Raw genomic sequence first — 27,430 nt, forward strand, 5'->3', positions numbered from 1 at the left:
TGCGCAGCCGCGGGGCGGCATCCGCGCATGCGGGGCTCACTCGGCTGCAGCCGGCGCCTACTGCCACTCCCGGGAGCATGAAGGACCGAACCCAGGAGCTCCGCACGGTGAGTCCGATCCCCGCGCGCTTCTCGCCCCGCGCCCCACAATTCTCCACTCGGCTCCCGCCGACCACCGGTGCGTCCACAAGGGGTCAGAGGTAGCTTTGCAAGCCTGAGGGACCTCTAAACCCCCCTGGGAGTCCCACCCCTCCGATCCACTTCGGGTCACGGACTCGAGCTCTTCAGCACTGGGACTGATGGCTGGAACCTGGGGTCTTGAGGAACTTTTCGGGGCGCTCCTGTTTGGGGGCAATTGGGGAGCTGTTATGGGGTTTCAGTGGCGGGATGCAAAATCGTGACCTGTTCCCCGCCCGCTTGAAGCCGTCCTTGTACTGTCCCCTGGAGGCAGAGCCTCTCGTCTCCCCCACCCCCTGCCCAGAGTTCCCCTCCCAACTCCATCCTTGGGTGCGCTGCGGAAATGAGGCCGCCGGGTGGGGGTGGCCTCTGCGGGAGCTGTCTCTTGGGGCGCCCCATCACCTGTGGCTCCCATCACCTGTGGCTCTCGATCCACCCCGGTCGTCTTAGGGATCCCTGGCTTGCTCTGAATTAAGCACTCAACCATACCTACCCTTGGTCCACCTTTGGGCTTCTAGGCCACCCAAGCTGGCGTTGCCCAGACCCTTCCCGGATTTCCAGGTCTAACTGCGACCTGGTTCTATTTTCCTACCTGTGTGTGACGGAGGCCTCTGGGGTGTGGCTCTTGGGGCGGGGTTTGGAGAGGAGTGGAAGGCTGTGGTGTGGCTCTAAGTTAGACCCATCATCTCTAAATCCTGAGGCCCCGGTCGCCTACTCTCATCACCCAGGGGAATATCCTTCCTCGGGCCTCAGACCGAGGGACCGAAGTTAAGCTAGCCCGAGGGAGGGTTGAATAAGGGTGCTTTATCGGGCCATCTTATCTGATTACCCTGCTGACCATCCCCAGCGAGCTCCACCCACTGATTTCTGGGAGCCCCCTCCCCCCAGCTGGGTGGCTCCCTAGATCTCTCTTCTTGTGCCCCACTTAGAGCGTTTCATGGAAAGTTTTGTCTTTGGGCTTTTGCCTAATGGCTTTGATTTCTGCTTAGCTTCCCCGTTTGTGCCTGGATCACCCCCCCCTACCGTAATGCCACATCTGTGCTCTCCAGTCTTGTCTTCCTCTTGGTCTACCTGCAACCGAACCCCACATGCCTTCAGACCCCTATTATTCCTGGCTGGCTGCCCAGTGCCTCATCTATTTCAAAGGAAATAGACAGTCTCTCATGTCATGTATAGTCTTTAAACACTTCCCCTCCGGTCCCTTGTCACCGCCCTCAAGTTTCCTGTGCTATGTTTTTTGTGTTTTATGTGGTGTCTTTTTTTTTTTTTAAATAAAATCTTTCTTTGTAGCCCAAGGTAGCTTGGAACCATGTAGGCCAGTTGGATCTTAAACTCAAAGCAATCCTCCTGCCTCAATTTCGTGAGTGCTGAGATAGCAGCATGCACCACCGCGTCAGACTGGTGCCACATTGATTCAGATAGCATGTCCAGGTGATGGACAGCCGTGCACATGGCCGAGTCTGGCTGGGGTACCTAGTGCGTCTGTTGTGGGTGGGTGAGGGAAATCGTGCTCAGGAACACAGCAGGCCTTTCCACACGATTGCACTCTCTGGCTCTCAGCTGTCAGCCTCTCTGCCGAAGGTAAAACTGAGGCACAGAAAAAGTGGCCTGCTTGTTTGTCGAACAGGCGGTAGATTAAGGTCAGACAGTTGGATTGTAAAAAACTTGAACCTAGGGCCGGAAAGGTGGCTCAGTGGTTAAGAGCACTAGTTGCTCTTCCGGAGGTCCTGAGTTCAATTCCCAGCAACCACATAGTGGCTCAGAACCGTCTGTAATGGGAAATGTTGCCTCTCTTCTGTCATGCAGATCTTCAAGAAGGCAGAGTACTCATATACATAAAATCTTTAAAAATCTTTTAAAAATCTTAAAATTTATCTTAAAATCTTAAGGAAAAAAAAAGCTTGAACTTAGATATATGTCCCCAACACTAGCCTGGGCATGACTAACTGACTAACAACCCTACATGCATTCTACTCCATCCAGGCATCAAAGTCCCTGGAGATGGTCCTCATGGCCTGCTGACCATGTCCGTGGAGGACATAGCTGATCCAAGCATGGCTGGACTGAAATAGTCATGGGGGCTGCTGCCATTTTTAGAAATCCCTTACTCTCACTGGGCAGTGATGGGTGCATCCCAGCACCCGGAGGCAGAGGCAGGGGGATCTCTGTGAGCTCGAGGCCAGCCTGGTCTACAGGTCAGCCAGGGCTACACAGAGAAACCCTGTCTTGAAAAAGACATCCGGCCGGGCGGTGGTGGCGCACGCCTTTAATCCCAGCACTCGAGAGACAGAGGAAGGCGGATCGCTGGGAGTTCGAGGCTAGCCTGGTCTACAAGAGCTAGTTCCGGGACAGAAAAAAAAAAACATCCGTTGCTCTCCTGTCCCAGAGTTCCTGTTTGTGAGATGCAAAGAGGGGATGCTTGGCACGTAGCTCAGCTGGTAGAGTGCTTGCCTAGCATAAACCCGAGTGTTGGGGCACACCTGTCAGTCATCTCAGCACTTCGGAGGTGGAGGCAGAAGGATCCAGAATTCACCATCATTCTTAGCCCTATGAGAATTTTGATGCTAGATAGCATGGGGTATGTGAGAAAATAAAAAGGGGAAAACTCAGAGCCCAGCTTCTTGGGGCTTGGGAGGAGATCCCAGGTTTTCCAGTTGTGACTGCATTTGCAGGAGCCCCTGAAGTGCAGGAGTCACCAGGGATGGGGACGCTGGTGCTGATGCTGCAGGACGCCTTCATGGCATCTATGTGCCTACTCCAGCCTTCCCTCCCTTTTCCTCATCCTCTGCCTCCTCCTCCTCCCTTTTCTCCCCCACCCAGCACCAGCACATTTGGAAGGAAGGAGAAGAGAGCTTATTTATAAAAGTCACACTTGGGGAAGGAGCTGGCGTGCTTCCTCACTGCTGCGCTGTGGGCTGGGCCCAGCCCTCTAGCCTTCCTCAGCCCCACCTCTCCCAGATCTGCAGATCCACAGTGAAATCAATCATGATGGGGCAGCAGCTTCCCCTGTCCCTAGCCTTGTAGCTAGGCCTCCAGATCAGAAGCCTGACCCGGCAGAGGTCAAGATCGGTCTAGGATCGCACAGCTGGGGAGAGAGTTGGGGAGTAAACTACTCCCCTGACGTGTGACATGCAGAGGCCTCATGCCTGGAACTCAGAGGTCTCCCTCGCTTTCTTCCTTCTTCCTGCCTTCATTTGTTGGAGAAGGGCTCATGTTAAACTTGTTGTGTTGCCTGGAACTCCTGATCTTGCAGGCTCAGCTCCCTACTGCTAGGGTGGCAGGTGTGTACCACCAAACTGATTGATTCTCTTTTCCTTTTTTTTTTTTTCTTTTCCTTTTCATGTTCCCCCCTGACACAGGTTTTCTCTGCATCCCAGGCTGGCCTGGAATTCATTATGTAGCCAAGGGTGGCCTCAGACTTTAAGCATTCTACCTCAGCTTCCTAAGTGTTGAGTAAGCCACCACACCCAGCTTTTATTTATTATCATTATTATTATTTTAATATCTTTACATGTATTCATTTATTTATTATGGGACGGCTGCGTGTGCATGGAGGTCAGAGGACAACTTTAAGGAGCCCTCTCCTTTCATCATGTGGGTTCCAAGGACGGAACTTACGGTGTCATGGTTGGTGGCAGGCGGCAGACGCCCTTACCTGCTGAGCCATCTTGTCGGCCCCTAATTTTTTTCTTGAGACGGTCTTTCCCACACTGGCCATGTGAGTCTACTCTTTTGGCCTCTCTAGCATTGGTATTTTGGACACGCGTGAACAGGTCTGCACCCTGATTTTCTGTGGGGTTTTGTTTGTTTTTAAGTTAAGGTCTCCTGTAGCTGAGGATGACTTTGGACTTCTGATTTTCCTGCCTTCGCTTTCCTAGTATTGGGATTTCAGGCATGCCCCATCGCTAACTCAGTCTCTGCTGTGATGGGGATGGAACTCGGGGCTTCCTGCCTGCTGCTCAGGCAGCTCTACCAGCTGAGCTATAGTCCTAGACCCTGTTCTGCATTTTCTTCTGGAGAATTTCTGGAACGGACACACACATACACCAATAACCCAGAGTATCCCCAGATTGTTGGTCACCTCTGTGCAAGGCCAGCATGGCACTGGAGACCCTGTGACAAGAAGTAGAGGGTGCCCGGGGACAGTCAGGGCAGAGGAGAAATTAGAATTTCTGTGGCCCAGAGGGAGCTGAACGTCCTGAGATAAAGACTGTGATCGGAAAGAAGGCGTCCGCTGACAAGAGAGTAGAATTTAGGCCTTCTCCCAGATGAAAGGTTTCCGAGCCAGGCCTGTCTTGTGGTGCATGTCTGTCTTCTTGGCTACTCAGGAGGCTGAGGCTGGAAAACTCTCGAATCCAAGGTCAGTCTGAACTGCATGGTGATTTCGGCATTAGCCTCAACAACTTGGTGAGACCTTGTCTCAAATAAAAAATATACAAATATAGCAGGGAGCTGGAGTTAGGGCTCCGTGGTTAAGAACACTTGTGGCCTGGTGGTGGCGGCACATTCCTTTAATTCTAGCACTCGGGAAGCAGAGGCAGGTGGATCTCTGTGAGTTTGAAACCAGCCTGGTCTACAGAGCTAGTTCCAGGACAGCCAGAGCTACACAGAGAAACCCTGTCTTGACAACCCCTAAATAAATAAATGTATAAAAAGGAGTGGGGTGATATCAAGGCCCCTGACACCTTGCTCTCAGTGCTCTATGAGACTGAGGACAGGCAGAACTTTCTGGAAGAGGTAGCCCAGGGTTCTCTTTGTCCACGCCCAGTCCCCTGCTCCTCAAGGTACCATCTCTGTCTCCTGCTTAACCTATTCTCTCTGCCCCTTTGTCAGATGGAGCTGGTATTAGCTAGGTTTAGTGGCATAGGCCTGTATTCCCAGAATGTAGGAGACGGAGCCAAAAGAATCGGGAGTTCAAGGCCATCTTCAGCTACTTAGCAGTTAAAGCCAACTTGGGCTACAGGATACCCTGCCTCAAAACAAACAAGCAACAACAACAACAAACCCAGAATGAAAAACAAATAATAAAGTGGATATGACATTATCTGTCGCCCAGAGGAGGTGACCTAATGTGTGGTTTCCTTATTCCTCCACAGCTCCCCGGGAGAGGGTTTAGAATAAACTCTATACTTGGGCATGTATACGGCTGGGATGCAGATGGAATCGGCTTACAGGACCATCTAGTCAAACCACCTGTTTTCCATAGCACAAACATAAGGTTGAGAGAAGACCAGGGGTTTATTTAAGGATACACGACCCAGTACTCCCCTTTCTGGGTTGTGTGGAGGGCGCTGAGCCGGGGCAGAGACTTTAAGTAAGTAGGAAGTGGAGTTGCAGGGATCATCCGGCTCCGGGGTGGAGATAGGAGACTAGGCAGGATTTGGGAGCTTGCTTTTCTGGAGACCCAGCCTGCTTCTCTCTGTATACCCCTGTCTGGAGCTCAGGGCCTCTCTGCACTAGTGATATTGACTTTGATTAGTCACTAAAGAGGAAGGGGGAAAAAAAAGCCTTGGAGGCAGCCAGACAGCAATGCTGGCTGGGCCAGCAGATGAATCAAACCCTGCTGGCTGGCCTGCTGCCATCCCCTGGCCTCTGCACCTCCCAGAACAATCACACTGGCTTTCTGGAGGAAAAGTGTCCTGGAATACGGAAGTCTGTGCCAGGAAGATCACATAGATTGTCATCAACACCGCTAGGCGCAGCTCCGAGCTCTCTGCCCACAGTGGCTCAGGGGAGCTCCTGTGTTCCTCGGTTATCTTTGCCGGGGACAACACTTGCTTCCAGCCTTGCAATTTCCTGGCAGTCATGAGGTCAGAGGGTCAAAGGACAACTCTAGGACGTCCATTCTCTCCTTCCTACTCTCTGTGGGTCCCAGGGATCAAACTCAGGTTGCCAGCCTTGAGTGGAAAGGGCTTTTGCCTGGCTGAGCCATCTCACTGGCGTTTGGAAGGGGCACCCATGAACCACAGTGCACCCATGGGAGTCAGAGGAGACCTTTTGGGAAGTTCTTTTTATCTGCTATGTGGGCTGAACTTAGGTCATCAAGCTTCAAGCCACTGAGACATTTCACTTGTCCAAGGAGTGTGTACGTGTGTGTGTTTTAAATATATTTATTTATTATGTATACAATATTCTGTCTGCTTGTATACCTGAAGGCCAGAAGAGGACACCAGCCCTTATTACAGATGGTTGTGAGCCACCATGTGGTTGCTGGGAATTGAACTCAGGACCTTTGGAAGAGCAGGCAATGCTCTTAACTGCTGAGCCATCTGTGTGTTTTAACTGATGGCTTTTTTGTTGTTTTGGGGCAAGATTTTGATGTTTAGCCCAGGCTATCCTCAAACTTGTATTAGTCTTTCTGCCTTTGCCTCTTGTGTGCTGGGATTGCCATTAGGTACCATGGTGCCATAGTTAGGGTTTCTGTTGCTGTGAGGAGACACCATGGCCATGGTCACTCTTATAAAGGAAAACATTTAATTGAGGTGGCAGCTTACAGTTCAGAGGCTCAGTCCATGGCATGGCAGCAGGCAGACAGATATGCTTCTGAGTCGTAGCTCAGCGTTCTACATCTTCCAGGCAACAGGAAGTGAACTGTCTCACTTGGGCGTGGCTTGAGCATATATCAGATCTCAAAGCCTGCATCCACAGTAACACACATCCTCCTACAAGGCCCTTCTACTCCAACAAGGTCACACCTCCGAATAGTGCCACTCCCTCTGGGGGCCATTTTCTTTCAAACCACCACACATGACTTCTGTGGAGTTTGTCTTACTTGTTTGCAGTGTTAGAGATCAAACTCAAGGCATTATATAGTCTGGGCAGGTGCTCTACCACTGAGCCACACCCCAGCCCCTCACTGGGGGATTCTAGGCAGGTGCTCTACCACTGAGCCGTATTGCCAGCCCCTCATTGGGGGATTTTAATTGTGTATATATGTGTATATCTGTATGTGGGTATGTGCACATGTGTCAGGTGCCTTGCGGTTCTAGAAGAGGGTGTCAGATCCCCTGGAACTGGAGTTGCAGGCCCTTGTGAGCTACCCAGTGTGGGTGCTGAGTCCTGAAGTCAGTCATCTGAAAGAGCAATTTGAATTCTTAACTGCTGAGCCATTTCTCCTGCTCCCTGGAAATGGATATTTAACCCCTCCCCTAAAGGGTCCTAGATATGAATTAGGGTCCAAAACCGGGGATAAGCAACAAAACCCACCAGGAAAAATCAAATCACTAGGATCTATGAAAGAGAGGAATAGCATTGAGGGTGGGGTTGTCAAACAGCTGCACAACTGGAATGCCAGCATTTGAGAGGTGGAGGGAGGCAAGAGGATTTCTGTGCATTCAAGGTTAGCCTGGAGCCGGGCAGTGGTAGCGCACGCCTCTAATCCCAGCACTCTGAAGGCAGAGGCAGGCAGATCTCTGTGAGTTCTAGGCCAGCCTGGTCTACAAGAACGAGTGCCAGGACAGGCTCCAAAGCTACAGAGAAACCCTGTCTCGAAAAACTAAAAAAAAAAAAAAAAGTTAGCCTGGGACCCTGTCTCATAGAACAGAGCAGGAAGGGAGCTCTTGGACACAGGAGGGTTCCAATCTGGGAGTTTGAGGAGATGGCTCTGAAGAGGGCCAGAGACACTTTGGCCTGACTGGCAGCAAGATTGGTTTCTGTGCATGTCTGCCCATAGGATGTTTGGGCCTTGGTCTATCCTTACCTCTAGCTGTCGCCTTCGTGCTAAAGTTCACCAAGTCCTTACTTACTCTGTCCCTTCTGTGTAGCTTCCATTACCCCCACCTGGATCCTTAATCATCAAATAAGTGAATAAATAAATACCTGGCTGCTCATTTGGGTTTGTCTGTCAGTGACAGGGTCTGTGTAGCCCAGGCTGGCCTCAAACTTGGTATGTAGTTGAGGATAATCCTAAACTTCTCACCTTCCTGCCCCCACCACCCCAAGTGCTCAGATTACAGACATGCACTACCATGTTGACTCAGTGGTGGGGAGCAAACCCAGGACTTCATTCATGACAGGCAAGCACTCTTCCAGCCGAGCCACATTCCTGGTGCACGGGTGACCACGCTGTGCTCATGTACCGTGCCCACCCTGGTCAGGACACCAGGAGGAAGGCCTGCCAGGATAGCCAGGTTAGCCTCTTTACCAGGTTTGCTTTGGTCAGGAATATGTCTGGGAGGAACATCATGGCCTACGCCTGTGACCCCAGCCCTGGGGAGACGGAGACAGACAGATGGCTGTTGCGTCGACTCAGGACAAACCAAGCGTGAGAAGGGAAGCAAACGAAGTGAACAGGATAGGTCCTTTTCGTGCCCCCATTCCAGCCACAGGGACTGTGGGCAGGAGACAGTTTAGGCTTTTTCTTGAAAGAACGTATTATGTGATTAGAATTTTTTAAAATTGTTTCAATTTTCTCTATTTCTCTGTATGCATCATGTATCATACGTGATGTATGACGAGGACTGGCTTGACACTAGGGCGTGTGTGTGTGTGTGTGTGTGTGTGTGTGTGTGTGTGTGTGTNAACACTGAAAGACTAACTGTTAAGAAAGAGGTCGCCTCCCAACGCACATAACTCATTCGACACTGTCAAAGTAATGTAGAACTCCAAGAGTAGCTTGAATTGGGGAAATTGAAAGACTTTTTATTAAAGCACCACAGAGGGTTTATGTCTCAAACATCAGAAAGTAAACCATGATCTGTGTGTGCTCGGGGTTTTGAAGAGCAAGATATGGGGTAAGTAAACTATTCGTTTGTTTATTTCTGAAGTAAGTGGCACTGAGTTCATCTTATGAACTACAGTTGCTCTCTACACTGGCTTCGGGGTGCGGTGTGTGTGTGTGTGTGTGTGTGTGTGAGAGAGAGAGAGAGAGAGAGAGAGAGAGAGAGATGTATTGTGAGGGTACATCCGTGTGTGTGTGTGTGTGTGTGTGTGTGTGTGTGTGTGTGTGTGATGTATTGTGAGGGTACATCCTTGCCGTGGCTCCTGTGTTGACATCAGAGGACAACTTTGTATCATTGCTTCTGTCTATGCATCTTTCTGCGGGTCCTAGGGATCCAGCTCAGGTCGGCAGGCTTTGTGGCAGGTGCTCTTACCTGCTGATCCCCCCTTAGTTTCCTCCCACCTTGATTTTGAGACAGGCTCTCTCCTCTCATTCCGACATCTGCTTCCAGTGGGTTCTTCTGGCTCTGCCTCCCTTCTCCCTGTAGGTGCGCTGAGAGCTCACATAACAGCCACCGCATCCAGTTTTTTTTTTTTTAAATAAATATGAATTCCAGGAATTTAACCCAGGCCACTGAACTCAGGTCATCAGGATTGCAAGGCAAGCTCTTTGACCTGCCAAGCCATTTTGCCAGACAGCCCTGTATTGATTATCTGGCTATATTAAGAGAGTTAGACATCTTGATCAGCCTCTGCCTCCTGAGTGCTGGGATTAAAGGTGTGTGTCACCACCGCTCAGTTTTTTGACACTGCTCAAACTACAGTAGGTTCAGTTTGCATACTGCACAACACAGGCAGGGCAGAGGCTGAGCAGAGCGCGTCTCAGGCCTCTGGAGAAAGGAATGCCTACTGAGTTGAGAGGAGCAGAGCAGGGAGGACGCTGGTGACACCGTTAGCTCTAGTAGAGCCACCCTAGGGAGGAGGCAGGAACAGACTCTTCAGAGCAGAGAGCCAACCACAGGAAAGAGAGGAGACTGCCAACAGCGGGGCCTTCCAGAAATGGGCAGTGCTGTCTGGAAAAGGTAGTAAAGAAGCATTCCGAGGTGAAGGGGCGAGGCTCCTCAGGTCGCCCAGGGCATGAAAGCTTGGCCATGGCTCCCATCTGGATCTGAAAGGTGTGTGGGAAACCAGAGGAATGGGGGGCAATTAGAGGACAGGGCCCCCTGATAGAGGCAGCACCTGAGGGTGAAGGGATGGTAGACTTCCTGGAATTGGAAGTCCAGGGGAAGCAGCGTGATTTGCAGGGGTGGGAAGATGTTCACAGGGGCAGTCGATAGACTCTGGGATGTGGGGAGGAGAAGGAAACTGGTCCTAGTGAGGTGGAGACAGTGATGGCCTCTGGCCAGCTTTGACTGTCAGCTTCATACAACCTGGGAAGAGACTCAATCCTTCAGCTAGTCTGTATTGCCTTGGCCCATGGGCATACCTGCATGGGACATGTCTGTGTTGTTCATGTGGGAAAACCCCGCTCACTGTGGGTGGTACCGTTCCTTGGGTCCTGCGCTGAGTAAGAGTGGACGGCTGTGAGCCACCATGTGGGTGCTGGGAACCGAACTCAGGTCCTCTGCAAGAGCAGCAAGTGCTCTTAACCACTGAGCCAGCTCTCCAGCCCTCCTCTCTGCTCTTTACTGGCTGTGATGTGGCTGGCTGGTCCTCTCAAGGTCCAGCTACTGTGACTTCTCCACAGTTATAGGCTGTAACCTGGGGCTGTGAGCTAAGAAACTTTCCCCGCCAAGAGACCTTGAGAAAGGTGATTCCTACGGGCTTCTCCCTCAGGGTACCTGAGAGCCATGCCAGGTTTGATGACCACAGCTGGGAGGTCAGACCCACACCTTCCGACTGGCTTTGGGGCCACTCTGAATGGCCCCTTCAGAATCTCTCCAGGCCCTTCCTTCCCAGCTTTGCCCTCACAGACAAGGTCTGGCTGTATCCCTGCCAGTCTCCACTCTAGCTCCAGCCCTTAGGCAGTGGTGGGGATGGTGGGATGAGCTCTAGAGAGATCGAATGCCTGTGGGATGGATGGCAAAGTGAAGTGGTACGGAGAAATACCAGCCCAGCCCCAGGAGTCCCAAGGGTGGAGCAGGGGACTCGGCAAGGCTGGCACCCAAGTTCTGAGGGACTGGGGATAGAGCCAGGGTTATGTGTGTTCTAGGCCCTCTATTAACTACTAAATGACCTTTTTTTTTTTAGTGTTATTTTTATTGTTTTAAAACTTTTAGTATATGTATGTCCTTGAGTGGATATGTGCACTTGAGTACAGGTACCGCAGAGGGCAGAAGAGGGCACCAGATCCATTTGAGCTGGAGTTACAGGTGCTTGTGATCTGCCTGTTGTGGGTGCTGGGAACCAAAACTTGGATCCTCTGTAAGAGCAATATGAGCTCTCAACTGCAGAACCAATTGAAAGGTTTTGAGACCGGGTCACTGTAGCCCAAGCTAGCCTGGATTTCCCTACACAGCTGGGCATGACTTTGACTCCTTATCCTCTTGTTTGAGGAGTGCTGTTGGGATTACAGGCTCCTGCCTCACTGGTGGATATTCCCAGATAAGGAAGCTGGAAACCGGGCAATTCTAGCACCCAGGAGGTGGAGCTGGAAGGGTCAGGAGTTCAAGGCCATCCTCAGCAGCACAAGCTCGCTCAGGCTGGCCAGTTGAGTTGGTGGTTAGTTTGGGCTGTTAGATAAAGGAGCAGACAAGATGGTTCCGGGGTAAAGGTGCTTTCTGCTGGGTCCAATCCCCAGGATCCACATGGTGGAAGGTGAGGACCAACTCCTACAATTTGTTCTTTGACCTACGGAGTGCAGGCGCGTACCTACCCATGCATGGTGTACACATGCATACCCATATGTATCACAACCATATGTATTTTTTGTAATTAAAAATTTTTTATGCGAATAAGCAAAAAGCAAAGGAGATGGAACAATTCTCACTCCACCTTTCCAAGTACCCCAGAGACCGAATGGCATAAACCCCAATTCCAGTGCTCAGGACCTGGCTAGCTGCAGAGTGACAGGGGACAGAGCTCTTGCAGGCTATGCCATGCCTCAGTTTCCCTAAGGAATACCCTGTGTGACTCAACTCCACAGCCAGGAATGGCTCCTAAGTGTGACAATAGCTCCCAGTGTCTTCTTGTCTATGGATGGGGGAGGGATGGCCACCTGGTGAAGTCCACAGGCACTCTGAGGAGACAGAGTAGAGCGGGGGGCTTATTTTAGCTGCCCGGGGGAGGAGGTGTGATCTCTAGATGGGAGGGGGCCCCTCAGTGCTGCCTCCAGAGAAGCTTCTAGCCACCCCCTTGCATTGGGTGGGTCCTGCTTTGACGAGGTAATGGAGCCCAAGAAAATGCCTGCGTCTCATTCTTCTAAGTCCTGTGCCCCTACAGTCAGCTCTCGCTATCCCCAGTTCACAGAAGAGTATAAGTTTCACAGGGATGGGACGTCCTTGAGCTAGGCCTTCTCATCCCCTCAACCTGAATCGTGTTGAGAGAGCGGACAGTGCCCTCTGCCATCAGGTACTGAGCAGTCAGCCTTGGCAGAGCCCTGACTCCTGACCCAAAGGTGATAGTTCTTGTCCTAGGTCACATTGGTAGACCTTGGCTGTGGGGAAGGACACTGGACTAACCAGCTCATGGCCTTGGTTGACTCCAGGTGTTATTGGCTAGGATGACCATGAGCAGGGGCTGGAGAGATTGCACAGCAATTACAATGCTTGAGTTCAGATCTCTGGAACCCATGCCATGTGAGTGTGGCCAGGATGGCGCTGTGTTTCCGCTTCACCTCCTCCACATTTTCAGCAATCTGATCGGCAAGCTCTGGGCTTGATTGAGAGACCTGCCTCAATAAACAAGGGGGATGAGCAACCAAGGACATCAATTTCAGGCCTCCACATGCGTGTGCACGTGCACACAGACAAACATACATGCACATCACATACATACACACATGTGCACACACACACAAATGGAAAAGGGGAAAACAATGACCATGGCCAGAAGGCAAGCCTAGTCTAATTATTCCCTGGCTGGTAATTGTGGTTTTTATATGGCTGCTTTTGGGACGCTGGGACCTACAGGTCTTGGAAACGCTGAGCTCCATTTTAATTGAGAAGCAGGCATAGTGGCACTCACCCATAATCCCAGCGCTTGAGAGGCTGAGGGAAGGTCAGAAGTTTAACCGTAGCCTGGCCTAGAAAGTGGGACGCCGTCTAAAAACAGAACAAAACAAAGACCATTGTGTCTGGAGAGTGGGAAGCCCTGGCTTGAAAGGAGTCTGTCCGGCAAATTTTGGAGACTCGAGTGGAGCTCGGTTAACTCAGACAGCAACCTATTGGTTGGCTTCAGTTTTAGGGACCAATGGTATGGTAACCAAGTTCCATAGCTGCTGGAAGGGGACATGATTCTGTCACCCACTTGACAGGCAGATCTTCTCTACTGTGCCGGGGGCCTGGGGATCCTCCAGGTGGCACTGTGGCGGGAAGCTGGGACACAGCTTATCTGTCCTTGCTCCTGCCCAGAGACTTGCATGAGGGAGATAAATGGCCAAAGAGCCTCCTGTGCCTGTGTATAAAGAAGGTTCACAGTTTAGAATCCCAGGGGACCCTCTCATGTCCACTCACACGTATGTTTGACCCTATCTAGGCCAAGGACAGCGATGACGATGATGATGTCACTGTCACCGTGGACCGAGACCGCTTCATGGATGAGTTCTTCGAACAGGTGGGAACCAGCCTGCTCCATGTCCCCTCTTGCCCCTGCCATTCCTTACCCAAGAGCTGGTGCAGGATTCTCCTGCACCTAAGTCTTGCTCTCCCCCCACCCCCCACCCCTCAGGACGGGGCTCCAGTCTGAGCCAATTTGAGGGTGGATAAGTTGATGCTTACTTAGCAAAGCAGAGTCATGCTTGGGACTTTCCAGGAGTGGTTGCCCGGCTCCCAATGCTGGCCTGTCTTCCCTCTGAGTCCCTGCTGTTTTCCTCTTAACCCCCCTGACCTGGGTCCCCAGGTGGAAGAGATCCGGGGCTTTATTGACAAGATTGCTGAAAATGTGGAGGAGGTGAAGCGGAAACACAGCGCCATCCTGGCCTCCCCCAACCCGGACGAGAGTGAGTGAGAATGGGGGCAGCTGCAAAACAGGGCTCCTGAGCCCCAGCCCCCCTGGACTGGGGTGTGAGGGGCAGTGGGGTTCGATCTGCACATGTAGAAGGCAGGGCTCCTTGCCCTGATCCAAACCTGGAGTTGAACGAGTCATTGCCCGCGTCACCAATAGACATGGGACTGCTGTGAAGATTGTGGTGGCCAGGGATGGTGGTACACACCTGTGATCCCAGGAGGTGGGGGTTGGAAGATCAGGAGTTCAAGGTCATCCTTTGTTACCAAGAGAGTTCCAGGCCAGCCCCCCTTCCCCAGCTACCTGGCTTTTTCCTAAGGGCATAGGGATGTCAGGCAGCTCTCTTAGGGTGCTGGGAATAAGAATCTGTGGATGGATGGATGGATGGATGGATGGATGGATGGATGGATGGATGGATGGATGGGACAGGGAGAAGGAGAGAGTCACCTGATGAATTGGAGGTTGCCCAGTCCAACCCCTCCCTCCTTGACGCCCCTGGGAGCAGATGGCAACTCTGAGGTGGCTCTCTGACAGAGCAGGCAAGCTTCCTGTGAGATCTGGCATCCTGCCCCTTAGTAGCCCAGAGTCCTGCATTCTTGTAGCTCCAGGAAGTTAATCACCTGTCTCCTTTCACACAGGGAGCCTGCCTGTATCTAAATCCCACTCGGTCCTAAACAGGGTCTGGCCTGGTCTTCACATTCCTGTTGAGGGGTGTGAGTGTGAGTGTGAGTGTGAGTGTGTGTGTGTGTGTGTGTGTGTGTGTGTGTTGTAGTCAGGCCCAGCCTTGGAGGGTTTTAACTGCAGGCTCCCGGAGGCACTGGCCGGCCGCTCCTCTGCCTTAGGGACCCAGGCATACCTGCCCACCCTCCGTGGTCACTAGTTCCTGGAGGCTTGCTGTCTTGCGTTCCCTGTCCTCTGGGAATGCCAGCCCCCTGTGGTTCACAAAAGGCAAGGGAAGGCTTTTGTGTCAAGCATGTGTCCCCCTCATCTAGGTCTCCTCACCCTCTGGGCCAGGATAAGGTTCCCTCTGGCCCTTTGGTTCAGTATGTAGGGATAGCAGCTGTGCTGTGCCTGTCCCCCCCCCTCCTGCCCCCCTCGAGGCAGAATGAAGCGCCTGGGAGCGTCTGGGAGCTAAGGAGGTGTCCGGGGAGGGGAGGGGAGGGAAGAGGAGGGGAGAGGAAGGGAGGAACCACCGGGCCGTGGGAAGGCTGCACAGCCATCTCACTTTATCCCTTCCTAAACCTTTGTCCACGGTGGCTGCAGTGATGTATGTGTTGCTGTCTGTGGTTATCTAGGTCACCCTGTGGCCTCGTGTGGGCTGCATAATCTGGTCGTTTTGTGGTGAGAAGAAAGCAGTGAGTTCCAGATGTAACTCAGTGGATGGAATACTTGACTAGCTTGTGCAAAGTTCTGGGTTCAATCCCCGGCTCCCTGTAACTGGGACGTGGTGGTGGTACATGGCCATTCTAGCACTCAGGAAGGTAGAGGTGGGAGATTAGAAGTTCAAGGTCATCTGTGGCCTTGTGTAAGTTTCAGGGTAGCCTGGGCTATATCTGAAGGAAGGGGAGGAGCTGGCAAGGGGACCCCCTCAGCTGCTGGAGGTGGGGCGGGCAGACCATACTGGAACTACCTGGTTTCCTCTCTCACCTTCCAGTGCTACCGCTGTCCACACTTATCCCTGTGTGGCCCACAGAGAGGGTATGGTTCCCACAAACTGGGCGGCAGAGCCACATGGAGAAGCAGCTGCTCATCAAGGGGAGAGGGCATCCCGTGGGCCTGGGCGGCAGGGCAGAGCTGAGGAGGAATATGGTCATTGGCAGCGGGTCGGGGGCTTTCCTGGATCAACGCTGCTTCTGGCTCCTTGGGGGCCGCCATCCGGCTGGGCTATTTTAGGTCTGAGCAAAAAAGGCTGAGACAGCAGAGCAGCTGGTGACCAAGTTTCCTTTTGTTCGTGGGAGGAAGGCTCCCTCCTCCACTCCGCAGAGCCCCCCTGACATCCATCAGGATCGGTAATCCTCCTATCCTGATAGTCACTGCTATCACCCCTAAGTCCTCTGTCCCCAGTGTGTATGGGAGGAAAGGTGGGAGCCAAGAACCTGATCCCAGTCTCTCCTGAAGAGAGGGTGGTACTGGTGGCTGGGGGGGGCAGCAAGCTGAGCCCCCTGAGGCCTCTTCCAGCTTCAAGTCATAGCTGTGGCTAAGACAGGGCTTTCCCTCACCTTTAGTCACCTCTCATGACCCCCAGTGACCTGTCACCTCCAGGGCTACAACCCCCTGGGGAAAGTGCTCCCTTTGAAACTGCTACCTCCCACCAAGACCACAGTGGCCCCTCTCAGCCACTCGGGGGGAGCTAAGCACATAGAAAGGACAGCTTTGTGAGGCGTTCAGGGTCAGCTGTTGCTTCGACTAAGTAGGCAAGGTGGGCACCCTGCTGATCTGGTAGGTTTCCACTTAACGTCCTGAGCCACCAGGTAAAGCCAGGTGAACCTGGCCCCATCCCACCCCTAGCACCCAACAAGAAAACAGTCCTCAGCACCGACTGCAGCCCAAGCAGCCTTAAATTTAGCCCCATCTGTTATCCGCAAGGGATGGGGGAAGCAGCGAAACCGGAGGGCGGCTTCTTGGAAGGCAGCGGGAGGGAGGGGGGAGACTATAGCTGAGGTGGCTTCGGCCTAGAATTGCGGCTGTAGACAAAGAGGTAGCAGAGGGAAGAGAGGACGCCGTAATGCTGGGGTTTGCCCAGAGCCCCCTGTTCAGTCTTGGTGCCAGAGGCCGGGTCTGAAAGAGGAGGAAAACATGTATGTCCCCCTCCCCCTGTAGAGACCAAGGAGGAGCTGGAAGAGCTCATGTCGGACATCAAGAAGACAGCAAACAAAGTCCGCTCCAAGTTAAAGAGTGAGTCCCTCCGGGCTAGGGGACTGGGGATGTGGCTCCGTTGGTACAGCCCAGCCTATGTGAAGCCCCCTGAATCTGATCCACAGAACCCTACAAGAGGGTGTGGAGACTCACCTGTAATCTCCAAACACAGAGATGGAAGAATCAAGAGTTCAAGGACAGTCTAGGCTACATAGTTTGAGGACAGCCAGGGCTATATGAGAATTATGTAGAAGTAATAAATTTTAAAACCCACCCAAGGAGGTGGCTGGCATCCTGGAGTCATGCAGAGACCATCTGTTGTGTTGTCTGCGTCCACAAATAAACATACATGTCCCATGGCCGTTGCAGTTAAAGGAGCATGTCCTGCAGGTGGCACACACCTGGTCCTCACTTTCCTGAACAAAAGAGGAATTATCAGGTCACAAAGTGGCCCGAACTACCAGTCCTAGCATAAGCAAGTGCATCCAGGTGTGCTCACACACACCCCTACCTTACTTAGGTATCCACAGGTGGGTGTGTGCTTGCACACAGATGTACACAGCTGCACACACTAGCCAGCGAGAAGAAACGTTGTTGGTCCATTATTGTTTACAGTTTGCTTTCTGTATGGCCCCACCTCCCCCATACCTTTTGACACGGGCAGAGGCTTCGTTCCCGGGGTGTGGGGTGGGAAGCTGAAGCCTCCACTTGTGGCTGGAGCCGATGCACGGAGGCCGTGCACTGCTCAGCCGTCCCCTATCATCACCTTCCACCCAGGCATCGAGCAGAGCATAGAGCAGGAGGAAGGGCTGAACCGCTCATCCGCCGACCTGAGGATCCGGAAGACGCAGGTGCAGCAGGACGGCGGGGGTGGGCGGGTCTCTGGGTCCCCGTGGAGCCTGATACCTACCAGCTCTCCTGTCTCCCCGCCCCCAACTCCCAGCACTCCACTCTGTCACGAAAGTTTGTGGAGGTAATGTCCGAGTACAATGCCACACAGTCCGACTACCGAGAACGCTGCAAAGGACGCATCCAGAGGCAGCTGGAGATCAGTGAGCTAGGGACAGGGTCCGGGCTGGGAAGGAGGGGCCTGTGGCTGAAGGAGTGGTAGATGGGGCTTGTGGCTAGTAATGTAGTTTGGACTGGAGTGTTGGAGCCACAAGCCCTGGCCGGTGGCCACGGTTCGAGTTTAAGTGGTGGTAGGTGTGGCCTGTGGCTAGGGGTGTGGTTTGTGCTGCATGGGTGGTGCCATGGGTGGAGCCTGGGTATGGGCCTTGGACTAAGGTGAGGTGGGTAGGACCTTGTGGTGCCTGTGTGGCCTGGGTTGGAAGGATGGGGCCCTTCCCTTAGGGGTGGGACTTGTAGCGGGAGGTGTGGTTGAGGGTGGGGCTTCGGCTGGAGGGCTAGGACTAGAAGCTACTGAGTTCCCTGGAGAAGGCAGGATTTAATGTGGTTTCACCCACAGCTGGCCGGACTACGACCAGTGAGGAGTTGGAAGACATGCTGGAAAGCGGGAACCCTGCCATCTTTGCCTCTGGGGTGAGTGGGAAGCCTTCCCTGTTACCGGGACCCATGGACCACATGTCTCCACACTAGGCCCAGTGAGTGCCAAGCCCACGGTCAGGACAGTGTTTGGATTTTAGAGAAAGCCTGAGTCTCAATCAAGAAAAGGGAGGAGACCAAGTTGAGGGTCCCATAAATATCAGGGGCAAAAGTGAAAATCAAAACTTGTGTCCGGGTTAGGATGCCTCATCAGATAAAGGAGCTTGCTGCCAGGCCTGGCTGATGACCTCAGTTGGATCCCTGGGACACGATGGTGAGAGCAGAGAACTAACTCCTGCAAGTTGTCCACACACACACACACACACACACACACACACACACACACACCACATACATACACACTCCCACACACATACCACATAGATACATACATATACCCCACATACATACACAGCATGTGTGTGTGCACATGCACGCGCAAATAAAACATAGTAAGAAAAATTAAGACGGGTATCTAAGCCGGGCATGATGCCTCACACCTGTAAACCCAGCACTTGAGAGGCTGAAGAGCACACAATGCTGCTGGTTCAAGGCCAACCAGGGTATGTCTGTAGACCAAGCAGGTGCGAGGTTGCACACCTGTCGTCCTGGCACTGGACAGGTGGAGGGAGGAGGGTGGAGTCGGCACCAGGCAGGTGAAGGGAGGAGGGTGGAGTCGCTACCATCCTTGGCTACACAGCACGTTGGCAGACAGGCTGGGCTCATGAGACCCTGCCTCGGAACAGGCTCGGAGTGCCTGTAACTGCAGCAGTGAGCAGGCAGATCCAGGCCAAAACTGAGAGCTGCCGGCCGGCCAGTCTAACCAAAAAGGTGAATTTCTGGTTCAGTGAGAGACTGTGTCTCACAGAGGCAGGGCCGACAAGATGGCTAAGAGGGGAAAGGAACCTGCTGCTGAGGCTTATGACCTGAGTTTAATCCCCAAGAAGTACTCAGAGGAAGGAGAAAAATGGCTTTACCAAGTTGTCCTCTGAGTACAAGCAAGCTGCAGCATGCAGACACTCCCATACGTGCAAATAAAAACTGTTTTACATCTATTTTTGTTTAAGAAATGGTGAAGAAGATAGGGGAGAATACCTTGTTCTGGCCTCTGCGTGTGTGCAAGTTGGTACACAGACCTGTTCATGCACACTCACACACACACAAATGTTTAGGAAACCCCCGAAACAGGACTGGCCTGTAGCTCGGTGGTTGAAGTATTTGCCTGCTACTCATGAAACCCTGGATTTAGTTCTCAGCACTCACTAAAACCCAGCGAGGTGGCAGGTCAGGCATGGTGGCGCAGGCCTTTCATCCTCACACGTAGGAGGCAGAGGCAGGTGGATCTCTGTGAGTTCGAGACCTGACTGCTCTGCCAATCGAGTTCCAGGACAGCCAGGACTGTTATACAGAGAAACCCTGTCTCAGAAAACCAAAAAAATAAAGAGAGTCAGGAGGATCAGGAGTTTAAGGTAATCTTTGGCTGCGTCACCAGTTCCGGGGCAGCCTAGGATATATGAGATTCTGTTTCAAACAAAGATGGCTCAACAGCTACCTAGGTGGGATGCCGGGACTATTTATGAAAGGAGAAAATGACGCCTTGTCTGGCTTCCACCTGTGTGCTGTTGAGCATGGTTGCACGCACACTCACATACAATAAATAAGGGTGTGTGTGTGCATTTTATATTATTTATTTGTTTGTTTATTTTCGGTGGCAGGGTCTCACTATGTGGCCCTGGCCGTTCTAGAACTTTCTGTGCAGACCTGACTGGTTTGGAACTCACAGAGATTTGTCTGCTGATGCCTCTCAAGTGCTGGGATTAAAGGGGTTCACGCTCATGCCTGCCATAATAAAACAGTCATTTGTTGAGCACTAACTCTGTGTGTGTGTGTGTGGGGGGGGTGTCATCAGCTCCTCATTTCAGGCAGGAATTGAGTCACACAGAAACTAATTATCAGTGGAGCCAAACAGGAGGCGGGAAGGGCTGTGGCGGCGGCTGCTTCTGCATAACCTCTGCTCATCCCAGCCACCTTTCTCCTTGGCCCCTGTTCTCGTTTCATTTCCATGGCTATGATAATGGCTGTCCATGCCTGGACAGAAAGCAACCCAGGGGAGAGGGGTCATGATCTAGCTCACAGGAGCTTGAAGTAGCTAGTCACATCGCAGTCAAAGCAGAGAGAAAATGAATGTTCGCGAGCTTAGTGCTCGGCAAGCTTCCTCTTAACATAGTCCAAGATCTTCTGGGTAGGGAATGGTGCCACTCACAGTGGGCTGGGTCTCCTCATCTCAGTTAACATTGATAATTAGAGAATCCTTCATTGATAATTAAGACACTCCTTCATAGATATGTCCCTAACTAAGCTGATTTGAACAGTCTCCATTGAGATGAGACTCTTCCTGGTGATTTCAGGTTATGTCAGATTGACAAAATTAATGTTGTTAATGCGGTGTTGGTGCATGCCCTTAATCCCAGCACTCGGTGGCAGAGGCAGGCGGATCTCTGAGTTTGAGGCCAGCCTGGTCTACAGAACAAGTTCAGAACAGGCACCAAAGCTATAGAGAAACCCTGTCTCAAACAACAACAACAATAAATTGACAAAACTAATCACTGAGCCTGGAGAAATGATTGTGGTTAAGATCCCTTGCTGCTCTTCCGGGGAGCATGAGCTTCGTTCCCAGTACCCGTGTCTGACGGCTCCTAACCACCTGTCACTCCAGCTCCTCTTCTGGCCCTCAGTCACTACACTCACACATCTAAACAAACACACATAAATTGAAAAACGAAAAATGACAGGCTCCCCGTTTCTCCTAGATCATCATGGACTCCAGCATCTCGAAGCAGGCGCTGAGCGAGATCGAGACCAGGCACAGTGAGATCATCAAGCTGGAGACCAGCATCCGGGAGCTGCATGATATGTTCATGGACATGGCCATGCTGGTGGAGAGCCAGGTGAGTGCCCGCATCCACGATGCTAGGACCTCTGGCTCCCAGCAGCATCCAGGACCACACTAACCCCTTCCCTTTCCACCCAACACGCTGCCCTGCCCGGGAGGGAAAGTGTCTTCAGGTAACCATAGTCTGTTGTAAGGGCCTCCAGGGATCCTGCTGCATGGCTCTGCTTGGTCCCCCTGGCCCTGCATGGTCCCACCCTTTACCCCAGCCCTGTCCTGGCTTCACAAACTCTGTCATGGGTCACTAGGAGCAGAAGGCATAGCAATGGACAAGACAACCGAGCATTGCTTGCAGGAGCGAATGGCTGTTGGGTGAGAAAGGACAGCACAGCATCTCTGTAGAACAAATGGAATATTCTCTGGTGATGCTGGGGGCTCAGAGTCCTAGGTAGGCATATTCAGCCTGTGGCTTGGGAGCCACAGGAGACCTGGGATAGTTATGAATGAGGCCCAACACAAAGTCATAAACTAAAACTTGAGATCGCATGTGTGTATGTGTGTGTGTATGTGTGTGTGTGTATACACATGCATATGTGCCTTATTTCTTTGAGACACCTTCTTTCACTGAATCTGGAGCTCACCAAATCAGCTAGATTGACTTACCAGTGAGCCTCAAATCTCCATTTCTGGCTCACAGAACTGGGGTTAGAGGCACGGGTCTCTGTGGCTAACTTTATACGTGGGTGCTTTTTATAGGGGATCCAAACTAAGGTACTTGACAACCAAGCCATTTCACCCCAATTACCTGACTTCCGCCTGCCACTGCAAGTTTGTTATTTCTTTCTTGTTCTGTTTTTGCTTTGAGACAGCGCCTTGTTTTGTAGACCAGGTTGGCCTTGAACTCAGACATAGAGATCCAACTGCTTCTGCCTCCTGAGCGCTGAAGTGAAGGCTGCACCCGTGTCCTAACACACATTCAGGGCTCCATCCACTCAGGGCTTCCTCTGCCCTTCACAAAGGGACCAACCAAGAAGGGCTCCCAGGAAAAATGAGAAGCAGCCTCCGGCTGAGGGACCGGCAATGCCAAGGGCTCAGCAGGAGGCTGAGCTTGAGGAGAAAGGAGGTCTGTGGGATGCAGGGAGTGGGTAAGGCCAAGCCAAAGTTGGAGACAGATGAGGTGAGAAGACTGGTGGTACTGAGTACCATACCAAGAAGCTGTTCCTTTATTTCTTTAGCTCTTATTGAGTGGGTTTTTTTATTTTATTTTTTTAATATTTATTATGTATACAATATTCTGTCTGTGTGTATGCCTGCAGGCCAGAAGAGGGCACCAGACCTCATTACAGATGGCTGTGAGCCACCATGTGGTTGCTGGGAATTGAACTCAGGACCTTTGGAAGAGCAGGCAGTGCTCTTAACCTCTGAACCATCTCTCCAGCCCCCTTGAGTGGGTTTTGTTTTGGAGACGGTCTCAGATGTGCCGTGCCAGCCTCAAACTTGATTTGTAGTTTAAGATGACTTTGAACTAATAGATATACACATATATATTATTTATATATAATATATCTATATATTATATTACCTATACAATATATATTATATATTTTTAATGTGTATGGGTGTTTCATCTGCATACATGTCCGTGCACTATGTGCCTGGGGCTCATGGAGGCCAGGAGAGGGGGTCCGATCCCCTGGAATTGGAGTTTTGGGCTCATAACCACTGAGCCATCTCAGTCTAACCTTGGATTTTTTTATTTGAAAAAGAAAAACAAAACATTTTACATCTGTGTGTGTGCTTGCGTGTGCATGTGTGTGTGTGCGCGCGCAACCCTATGTATCTGTGTCCATTTGTGCTTTTGGAAGTAAGTTTTCTCCTTCAGTTATGTGGGCCAACTGAACTCAGGCTTGGCAGGAATCAGCTTTATCTCCTGAGCCATCTTAAGTCTTGGACTTTGAACTGCCCATCCCTATCCCCTTGCCTCCACTTTCTCCCAGATGCTGCGATCACAGGTGTGTGCCACTGAACTCAGTGCTGAGGATCCGAATGTGACAGTGACATCCTGCATTCCAGGCATTTCCGGCAACTGCCATAGCTACTGAGCCTCAGCTCCAGCCCTTTGTTCTGAGACGGGGTCTTCCTTGGCTGGCCTCAGGTCTATGGTGATGCCCTTCCTCCAGCTCCTGAGTGCTGGGAATACAGGGCTAAGTCTCCACGTCTGGCTTTGTTGATGTTGATTTTGTTGTTGACTTTTAGTGTCGATTTAGTTTTGTTCTTTTGCTTGCTGTTTATAGCACAAGCCAGGCTTTGAACTCCTTATGCTGGCTCAGCCTCCTCGGTGCTAGAATTTTAGCTGTGTCACCACACCTGGTTTTCTTGGGGTTCTGGTGCTGTTTTCTTATTATTATTATCATCATCTGTTTGGGTCTTTTTGTGTGTGGGGGGAGTTGTGATTTCTCTTACCTTTGTAAGGAAGGGTCTTGCTTTGTATACCAGGCTAGCCTTGAACTCTTGGTCCTCTTGCTTAGCCTCTCAAGTGCTAGGCTCCTAAGTCATGCCTGGGTATACTAGGGGTTCTGTGGGTAGACGTAACATAACCTTATGTCCTGGTGTCCTGGTGAGAAGCCCCCAGGAGGAAGTGTCAGACTCAGACTGAGACACACCATTGCTGTGAGTCTTGTGGGGCAGAGTCATGGGCAGATGAAGAACACAGGACCCAGAGAGGACTGTGGGCTGGCTAAAGGGTCTCAAAATTTGAAGACAGCAGATATTAAAAGCTTCATGGAGGGCTGGAAAGATGTTTTTGAGATTAAGAGCACTGACTGGTCTTCCAGAGGATCCTGAGTTCAATTCCCAGCAACCACATAGTGATTCATAACCATCTATGATAGGATCTGGTGCCCTCTTCTGGCATGCAGGTGTACATGCAGACAGAACACTATATACATAATAAATAAATAAAATCTTTAAAAGAATCAGAACTGGCCCGTAAGGAGAGAGTAAGAGGCTTGCCCATGGTCACCTGCTAAACCTTGGCCAGGCCCGGCTCAGGATGCAACCCACCCACTCCCGCCCTGCCTTTCTGTGCCGGCATTATGCACTTCATACGATCACAGCTGACCACCCTCTGCATGATCTTCACCCTTGCCTGAGACTGCATGGCCAATTTCACACCCAGGATGGCTGCTGTTTGGGAAAGATGGGAGCTGTTCCTGGCATGCCTTGTACTCAAGATGCCCTGGCCTGGTGGCACAGGTCAGAAGCTCCCTGCCCTCCTCACCACTCTCCTCTCTCTCTCTCTCTCTGACTTCAGGGTACTTTCTTGAATCCCTCCTCTGAGCTCCCTTCTGGTTCTGAGGAGGGAGGCCTGGACCTTGGGTACCCCTGGTCCTGCAGGGGGAGATGATTGACAGGATCGAGTACAACGTGGAGCACGCTGTGGACTACGTGGAGAGGGCAGTGTCTGACACCAAGAAAGCCGTCAAGTACCAGAGCAAGGCGCGCAGGGTCAGTGGCCAGCTCTGTCCAAGCCCGTGCCCCGGAGAGCCCCCAGGCTGTGAGACACTCCTCCCCACCTGCCTCTGTCCCGTTTTCAGAAACCCAACCATAGCCTTCACGGCTCCATCAACAGCCCATTCTAGGCCATCCCCTACCCCTTGTCCTGACCCTTCAGATCTCAACCCTCATTTTCCTGATTTTGGGGTGTTTTTGTCCATATAGGGGATGGAACCCAGGATCTAGCACATGCTAGACAAAAGCTCTACTACTGAGATATACCCCCAGCCCCTCACTGGGGGATTCTAGGCTGGCATTCTGTTATTCAGCCCCAGTCTGAGCCCTCATTCTGGCTCTCCCTTTCTGGTACCCCCATGCTCTTCTGAGGCCTGCCTTTGTCTCCCTGCAGAAGAAGATCATGATCATCATTTGCTGTGTGATTCTGGGCATCGTCATCGCCTCTACCATCGGGGGCATCTTTGGATAGACACCAGCTCCACCCACCTCTCCACTCTGGATGGGTCTCCCCGAGGCCTCTGGCTGCTGCGCCTAGCTGGGTTGCCCTCCCCATCCCTGCCTTCTGGCTGGGAACCCTTTTCCTCCCCATCCCATACTGCTCCCTCTCTGCCATGAGGCTCCCGTTCCTACCACCCTGCCCCAAGCCGTGTCGTGTGCATGATCTTGTGACAGTGTGTATCTGTACAGGAGGCAGAGGGGAGCAGGATCGGGAACAGCCAGAGAGGCTGGGGACAGGTCAGTGTGGGCAAGACTCGGGCCCTGACCAGGTCCGTCTTTCTTCAGGCCTGAGGTCCACCCTCCCCTGGGACTCGGGCTCCTTTCTGGACCCCAACCTTGCCCTCCCCTGCCCTGCCCTCTGGCTTCTCCAGCTCTCCCCACCATGCCATGGCACCTGGAGGGTGGGGACCAGCTGGTTACATGGTGCTGCTTTTCAGGTTAGGGGAGAGGTGTCCTAAGGGATAGCCCAACACTGAAGTCTTTGTTAGCTTACCACTGCCAGGAGGCTCAGGGTGTCATGGCTGCCGGTGTGTTAGGAGCACCCAGCATCCCCACTTTGGGCAAAGCTGACAATGTCTCTGGCCTCGGCTGCCCTTACCACAGCCCCGGGAGTCGTGTCCTTGGGCTGGGCCTGAGCCTAGTGAACTTCTGCAAGAAGCGTGGTGGTGTCCTCTCCAGCCTTGCTTGGAGCTGAGAGGTGGAGCAGACCTCAGGCCTCTGCCCACAGTCTCTAACAGGCATGTTGAGTCGCGGCCAGGGTTGCATGTTGGGGACAGTGGTCCCCTGCTCTCTGTATGTTCTGAAAAGCCAGGTGTCTCCCACTGATGTGCCACGTGATGTCAGGTGTACTGGATGCAGTATTCAGCAGCCAGCTGGGGAGGGGGCTCCCCACTCCCCTCCCCTGCTATCTTGGGGCTTCTCAGAGTCAAAAATGTATCCCGTGCCCCAGGAACCTTTTCTTGTCCACAGGCAAGGAGTATGCATGCGAGCGCATGCAGTGGGAGTTGGGGCCGTGTCTGTGTGCCCCCTCCCCTCAGCTTTGCTCCTGCCCAGTGACTGTGACCACTGTCCGTGCTGCCTTCTCTCACGGCCACTCCCTCCACCCCTTCACCAAAGGTCTTGGTACAACCAGCTACCCATTTTGTGAGATTTTTATGTAGAATAAACATTTGTATCTGTAGTGAGCCTCTGCTTGGAACTTTTTTTCCCCATTTGCAGTGTAGTGGGTACGAGATCAACCATGTGGGTATTAAAGGGGAAGGGGCTCAGAGATGGAGGATTCCCAACTTTCCCGCACTACGCAGGCCTTCAGCTGCTTCTGGATGTACAGTGGGGAACATCTGGGCTTTTCTGAGACCACCCCAGAACCCCACCCTTACCTAGGGGAGAGCCACCTTCACCCATCAGAGGTATGAATGTTTTGCCAGCATGTGTGCCTGGAGCCAGAAGAGCTCAGAAGAGTGGGTTGGATCCCTGCAACTGGACGTATGGATGGTTGTTAGCTGCCACATGGGTGCTGAGAACCAATTCCAGTTTCTCTGCCCAGACAACCAATGCTCTTAACTGCCAAGCCATCTCTCCAACTCCCAGATATTTAAATTTTGTTTAAGGCAGGGTCTCACTATGTAGCTCTTACTGTTCTGGAACTTACTAGGTAGATCAGGCTGACTTCAAATTCCGAAGTCAGAAGTCAGCTTGCCGAGTGCTGGGATTGAAAGGGAGCACCACCATGCCTGACTGTTTATGTGTGTCTGTCGTGTGAGTGCAGGTGCCTGTGGAGGCCAGAAGAGGGCGTTGGATCCCCTGGTGCTGGGATTATAGCTGGTTATGTGGGTGGTAGAAACCAAACTCAGGACCTCTGGAAGAGAAGTACATGCTTTTAACCACTGGGCCATTTCTCTAGCCCCTAAAAAGAAAAGTACACATGGTGCCTGAGTGTGCGTGCATGTGTGAGATCAAAGGATAACTTTGGGCTTTGGTCCTCACCTTCTGTCAGTGCAAAGCAGGATCTTTTCTTTACTATGTATAGCTCACCCACGAGTTTCACCGACTTCTGCCTAACTAGCAGCATTACTGCATCCGGCTTTACCTGGGTTCCTGAATCTGAACTCCTCCTTCACATGGCAAGAACTGT

General features: G+C 52.1%; 1 protein-coding gene across 5 annotated transcripts; it reads left to right on the forward strand.

The window, feature by feature from the left end:
* Positions 1-18: 18 nt before the first annotated feature.
* Stx1a (syntaxin 1A) lies at positions 19-26,476 on the forward strand. 5 transcript variants are annotated; one of them, XR_007589667.1, is made up of 10 exons: positions 19-107; positions 13,530-13,607; positions 13,893-13,992; positions 16,818-16,892; positions 17,631-17,704; positions 17,797-17,905; positions 18,319-18,392; positions 21,206-21,343; positions 24,599-24,792; positions 25,190-26,476. XR_007589667.1 is itself a non-coding variant. In XM_050129309.1 (10 exons), exons 1-10 carry the CDS (start codon positions 78-80, stop codon positions 25,265-25,267), a joined length of 867 nt encoding a protein of 288 aa, XP_049985266.1. In that variant the 5' UTR covers positions 19-77; the 3' UTR covers positions 25,268-26,476. The 5 variants fall into 5 exon arrangements, 2 of the variants coding, with proteins under 2 accessions (XP_049985266.1, XP_049985265.1); XR_007589666.1 differs by lacking the exon at positions 25,190-26,476 and adding an exon at positions 23,283-23,440 and having other exon boundaries at positions 24,599-24,726; XM_050129309.1 differs by having other exon boundaries at positions 24,682-24,792.
* The last annotated feature ends 954 nt before the right edge of the window (positions 26,477-27,430 follow it).

Source organism: Alexandromys fortis, unplaced genomic scaffold (assembly GCF_014885135.2).
Source record: "Alexandromys fortis isolate MF-2015 unplaced genomic scaffold, M_Fortis_MF-2015_v1.1 scaffold_312, whole genome shotgun sequence".
NCBI lineage: Eukaryota > Metazoa > Chordata > Mammalia > Rodentia > Cricetidae > Alexandromys > Alexandromys fortis.